Genomic DNA, 6,186 nt, shown 5'->3' with positions numbered 1-6,186 from the left:
GCAGTCAAATAATTTCGAAGAACTAAAGCGAAAGGTTGACAGATGAGAAGTGGCCAGGAAAAAGGGGAAGAATGCAAGTAAGCAAGGAACTGAGAATTAAAGAAAGGCCAGAAAACAAGGATCAAGAAATTGTTTGGGATGCTGGTAAATATCAAGAGAACTTGGTGATTCCATTTGAATGAATATTTGAAAGGGGCGTCAAACCATTACCTTAAGATAATTTCCATTTACGGGGCACGAAAGGCTCGAGTCTGAAGAATTTTTTGTTTTTTTTGGTGAATCGAGCTCAGAATCGAAACTAAAATCGACTGCTTTTAATCTTTCTTTCTATATATTGGTTTGTTGGCAGGATGAATTGGAGATTACCTCGAGGTGTTTAGGTCGGGTTGGTCGTTATTTCGGAACAACTGTTCTTATTCAAAATAAAACAACTGGGGAGGTTGTTGCTGAAGGGCGGCATTCATTGTTCAGGGTACCTGCCAGCAAAATGTGAGTCTACATACTGCAATAGGAACATCCTCAAGGCGCAACCCCTCTCTGTAATTCTCTGTAATGTTAACTTGTAACGTAGATGTGCTGATTGTATTTTCTGCAGCCATATTGTTATTCAATAAGATGCCTTAATGTATACCTGGAAGCTTCCTGACTAGGACTGACTGCTCTAGCTAGGGCACGGGTCCTGCGGCCAGCCGAACCCGATCCGGATCGGGCCGAGCCGATGCCTCTGGCTGACTCAATAGACATGTTGCAAGGACTAAGTTATTTTGTACATAAGCATGTTACAAAAACTAAATATATATATTTTGACAAAACTATTAGGTTTTTTTTGTGGCCATGCAAAAATATTACTTTTGATAAAAACATTTTTTTTTCACATGCAAAGATTACAGTAAAAAATATTTTGATAGAAATATTATTTCTTTCTATGCAAATTTATGCGTAAGGGACTAAATTTCAATAAGGTAATTTTTAAAAGGGTAATTAGAAAATTTATATAATTTGGGACTAAATTTCAATAAGGTAACTTTTTAGAAGGATAATTTTCGAAAAGTTATATATATGATTTGGCCAGAAGTTTGTTGGAGGGGTTTAATCTGAAGTCAATTGAAAATATATGGATGGTTTTAAATTTGATCTGAAATATTAGGCTGAATGAAGTTTATCCACTTAGAAGGTGATTACTTTAATTTTTCGAGTTACTAAAAGTAATAATAAATTCATTAATGATACAAAATTTCATAATGATATATATATTTTTTAATTCTAACATATATAAACTATTTTATTGAGGCTGATTAATCTCTGAAGTAACTAATTTTAATTGTCATAATACTTATTGACTAAAATATTCTACAATGTATCTCTAATTTCTTTAACTAGATAACTATTGACTAAAATATTCTACAGTGAAATTTTAAGGAAAAAGGCGTAGGAGCTGCTGCTCTTCCTCAACACTTGGCTTGTTCCTCATCTTCAGGCTTGAAGAACCTATGCCAGAACCAGTGTTTCTTCCAAACTTGTTCGTTCATTTCATCAATGGGAACTCCCTTCGTTTCCGGCAGCAAGAACACAGCAAAGCTGCCCATTACCACGATCCACGCCGCGAAGAAGAAGAAGATGCCCGACCTCATCTGGCACAGCATTGTCAGAAAAGCCTGTGCTATGATGAAGGTGCATATCATGTTGCTGCTCACCGCAAAGAAAAATCCAGCCGGCCGCGTTTCCAGAGGGAATATTTCACTCGGAATCAACCATCCTAAAGGACCCCATGACCACGCAAACCCCATGACGAATACACAGATTAGAAACACCGTCAAGTAAGCGTATGGCAAGGGTATCGCGTTTGTTGTCTTCAGATGTTGTGTGAGAATTGTTCCTACTAAAACCTGAGAAATAAGCATTTGGACAGCAGCTTGTATGAGCAATTTCCTTCTTCCAAACTTATCGACCCCAAAGACTGCAACCAATGTGGAGACGGAGTTGATGGATCCAGTGACGACTGCTGACAACAAAGACGCATCTGCACCGAGGCCCATTGTTTGGAAGAGCACCGGAGCATAAAACATGATGACGTTGATCCCAGTGAACTGCTGGAATACCTGTAGTATAGTCCCACAGAACAGCTGAGGCCAACTCGATCGTTTTATGATCAGGTTCCTGAAAGGATGCTTAATCTTCTTGGCAGTCTCAGTGGCTTTAACTATTTCCTCATACTCTTTCTGGACATCTTCTACACCCCTGGTTGTCTTGAGAGCCTTGAGCCCTTCTTCTGTCTTGCCACGCTCTATCAGGCTGGTGGGAGTCTCGACGATGAGAAGAGATCCCAAGCCGAGGAATATGGCTGGAAATCCAGCACCACCAAGAGAGATTCTCCAGCCGTTAGGGTGTATCTTGGAGGTGAAATAGTTCACCACATTGGCAATCAGAATCCCAATTGTGATCAGCATCTGAAAGCAAACATTAAGGCCTCCACGGTACTGTGCCGGGGCGATTTCTGATATGAATAGTGGCACTGCCTGCATCATCACAGTGCATATTGATTCAAGTTTTCGTTAGTCATGCAGATACGTGCGAATATGAACTTCGGCTAGTCAGTTAGAACGACCAAAAACTTCAAGATTTACAATTTAAGTAGTTGAAAAGTAGATTGTTCACAGCACCAACTCACACCACCTATAATTTTGGATGGAGATGATGAACATACCTGATTTCCGAATCCGATGCCGGCACCCAAACAAATCCGCCCGGCGATGAGCATGTAAAGATTAACTGAGGCGGCGTTGAGAACAACTCCGACCAAGAAGAAGGCCGCCGCCATCTGCATGGTGCGCTTCCGCCCAAACCTCTTGCAGCAAAACGCCGCAGCCCAGCTGCAGACGACCGCCGCCAGGTACAGCGACGACGTGAACAGTTGGAGCAACTGGTTATCGTATTTGCAGTAGTTATTCTCCTTCGCTCTGTGCTTCGCTTCTTCTCCACTTGGGAAGAACTCCAACAAGAAGTCATCCATCGACGTTACTCCGCCTGCACCACACCCATCAATTCATTACTACTGAATCGAAAAAAGAAAACCAAAGCGTTCAACCATTCAAGAATGTACCTGATATGCCAATGTCGTAACCGAACATGAGACCCCCGAACGCCGCGATGAGGGAACAAAGGACGACCTGTTTTGTGAGCATGGCCGGAAAATTCCCGCCGGAGCTTGGCGCCACGATGTGATTTGCCATGATGGAGATATATTGTATTCGGGTGGATTGGATATATATATCATGAACTTCTACAGGTAACAGATACGCGTGTATATATATATATAGAATCGAAGAAAGAAACAAAGACTAACATTTGAGTTATGACTCAACTGGTAGTAGGAGTAGGACTTGAAATAGGATTGGAGTTCTGTTGCAGTTTTGATTCTTTGTAAGCCAATTCAGTACCTAATTAATCATCCTCTCAACAAGTTTAATTTCAAACGAATTTTGCAATTCAAAATTGAATACTTTTATACATTAATTTACATTTCTATGGGGGGATGTTAATTTTGTCCTTTAACTTTGCCCCTAATTATTTTTCCCACCAATTTACAAATCTTGTGAAATGTAGTCCTCCGATGATGGGATTTCAAATTTTAACAAATCAAATCAGCTATTTGGCAAAATTACACTTCTGGCCCATAAGTTGGGGGTCGACAGATTTAGTTCCACACTCTCTGACATTTTCCATAAAAATACTTAACGGCATACCCAAATGACCTGCGGGTGCCCATTAGTGGGACTAATCGGGGTAACAGTCAGTCATGTGATAGTTAGGTGTGGCATTTGAAGGAAAAAAATGGCGCCATTTTTAACCCCTTTCACCTATTTCTCTTTGATTTTATTCTCATTCTCAACAAACATTTATGCATGGGCAAAGTCTGTAATTGCTAGATTACTTGTAAAGTACGTATTGTTCCAAGTTCGAAGCCAAGGTCTAGAAATTGGGGAAGCATGAGGATGTGGTTGATGAGTGATCCTGCTCGAAATCAGCGATCTGAAATGAGAGACCTCACGAGAGTTAACCAACTCCACCAAGATCAAGTGTTGGGCTCCTGAGAGTAAACAAAAAGAATGAGCTCGTCGGGCACGTCCTCGACAACAACCCTCCGACGCTCAAGTTAGGTTGATTGAGGTTAAAGTGTGCGATTAAAGGCGTAGATCGAATAGAATTAGCATTAATTACCTCGTAATTTGGCGTCTCGGGGTATTTATAGGGCTTAGCCGATTACTGTAGAAGGGGCCACGTGGCCTCATCTGGCTAGCTTACGTCCTCGATCGGACGACTGATGTTGCCTGGGTCTTCAAAGGGGATAATCGGGCCCGGGTCAAGCCGAACCCGACCCTGTCGATGGAAAGATGCGAATTCTGCAAAAAGGACTAAAATGCCCTTCATTAAGGGTATTATAGGTATTTTTGTTATATACCTATCATTACTCCCTCACTTATCCAAAGTGCAAGACATTGCTCTATGAAGAAGTAGAGCGGTCGTGAGCGTTTGATCAAACTGGAGACGAGTCCACGTGTCATCATATGGTTGCTTCTGTTAGAGGCGCGTTTGCCTGAGCGTATCGCCTATAAATAGGCCTTCATTTAAACAACATGACTTACCCCACTTGCAAGCTTCAGCGATCAATACCCAGAATATGACTTCAATTACAACCTGCAACTTTTTGAGCCATCCTGCTTTAAGGTACGATGTCTTCAAGCTTTAGTTCTAATTCTAAGTCTCTGGGTCTGGCTCGAGGTCACCTGCGACCTCGCCGAACTCGACTGAAGCCCCTGCACCTCTTTCATTGCATCTCCTAAGAGGAATAAAAAGTTCGTAATTCCCAAGAAATCCCAAAAAATCACGAAAGCCCTAGATGAGCAGGCTGGTCCTTCCACTATAGAGAAGTTCCAAGATAGGATGATTAGAAATCCCTGGGAAACTGTGGTTAGTGTAGTCAAAACTCCCATTCATAAGATTAGGGATCGCTACTTCATTCCCCATGATTACGAAATCCTGATTCCCAAATCTTTTGATCGCATGCATCGGCCTCCGTCAGGCTTCTGTGCATTTTCTATCAAGCACTTTGACGCCGGTCTGAGGTTCCCCTTGTCTTCTCCTTTAGCAGCCATTTTTCATAAGCTCGGGCTTTTGCCTATGCAGCTATCCCCTAATTCAATAAGCCATATCATTCTTTTCATAATAATAATAAAATTTTTGCGTTTAGAACCCAATTTTGACAATTTTTGGTCTCTATACTCCTTTACCACTTCCAAACGCTCAGAGGATAGGGGTTTTTTCTATCTTTCTGCTAAAACGGAGTGTAGGTATTTAGAACCCTTAAAATCAAACGTCGGCCCCTGGCGTGAAAAATACATTTTTGTTCGACCTCCTCCTAGAGTAGTGTGGCCCTTCCGCCTAGAATGGAGTAAATATAAACCTTCACCGAAAACCAGTGGAGGGGGGCTGGAAGATGACCAAATAAATAGCCTTAGGGCTTTTAAATATGATCCGAAGAAGCTTCTAACTGAGAAGGTACTGCGGCTCGCGCGTCTATCTCTAGCACCCCTCCACATCAAAGAGACCCTAGGTGATTCCTGATTCTGGTGTTGATTCATCATTATTCTGTGCTTGGATCGCTAACTCAAGTCTTTCCTGTTTTGCAGACGAGTTAGTAATGAATTCACGGCTAGCCCTACGGTTGAAGGCCATCTAGAATAACACGAGAGGGCCGCCGGTCGCTCCTAATGCTGACACATCTACGACCGCGACCATGTGCCCATCACCTCTTCGAGCTCAAGTTCCGACTGGTCCTCCGGAGGCCGAGCAAAGCCCGAGACCTAATGCCCCCATCCAGATCGATAGTGAGGGGACTCCCCTTCATGAATATAATTCTAAAGACCTGGATCTGCACCTCGATGATGATCTAAGCGAAGGTCAAAATATCAATCAGGGAAAAAGTTTGGGCGACCAAGGCGGAGAGGGAACAAGTTCGAAAAAGAGGAAGATGCAACATAAGCATAAGGGTAAGAGCCCTGCCGAGCCCTCTGACTCGTCCAAATCTTCTAAGTCTTCTCTGCACGAGGTGAACCGATGGGTTAAGTCGCAAAGCAGGATGGCTAAAGAAGCTGCTGAGAAGTCCGATCAGCAGGAGGAACGTGAGCG

General features: G+C 42.5%; 2 protein-coding genes across 2 annotated transcripts in view; one reads left to right on the top strand and one right to left on the bottom strand.

Moving 5' to 3' along the window:
• The window catches only part of LOC105163877 (acyl-coenzyme A thioesterase 13), a 2,787-nt gene extending 1,975 nt beyond the window's left edge, over window positions 1–812 (top strand). Inside the window, exon 3 of the mRNA XM_011082386.2 lies at window positions 350–812. Within this exon, the coding sequence (XP_011080688.1) occupies window positions 350–493 (144 nt within the window). The 3' untranslated portion in view covers window positions 494–812. The remainder of the gene's footprint in view (window positions 1–349) is intronic.
• LOC105163878 (sugar transport protein 8-like) lies at window positions 1,296–3,441 on the bottom strand. The gene is made up of 3 exons (XM_011082387.2): window positions 3,101–3,441; window positions 2,705–3,024; window positions 1,296–2,516 (listed from the first exon to the last, which is right to left on the bottom strand). The coding sequence occupies exons 1-3, from the start codon at window positions 3,228–3,230 to the stop codon at window positions 1,449–1,451; spliced, it is 1,518 nt and encodes a 505-aa protein (XP_011080689.1). The 5' UTR covers window positions 3,231–3,441; the 3' UTR covers window positions 1,296–1,448.

Source organism: Sesamum indicum, linkage group LG6 (genome assembly GCF_000512975.1).
Source record: "Sesamum indicum cultivar Zhongzhi No. 13 linkage group LG6, S_indicum_v1.0, whole genome shotgun sequence".
NCBI lineage: Eukaryota > Viridiplantae > Streptophyta > Magnoliopsida > Lamiales > Pedaliaceae > Sesamum > Sesamum indicum.
The sequence above is the reverse complement of the archived record's forward strand: the minus strand, read 5'-3'. Positions and strand labels throughout refer to the sequence as shown.

Coding starts and splice junctions, on each gene's coding strand:
- LOC105163878 (XM_011082387.2), bottom strand. CDS start 3,230: ATGGCAAATCACATCGTGGCGCCAAGCTCCGGCGGGAATTTTCCGGCC. Junction 3,025..3,100: donor TTACGACATTGGCATATCAG/GTACATTCTTGA, acceptor GGTGTGGTGCAG/GCGGAGTAACGTCGATGGAT. Junction 2,517..2,704: donor GCATCGGATTCGGAAATCAG/GTATGTTCATCA, acceptor GTGATGATGCAG/GCAGTGCCACTATTCATATC.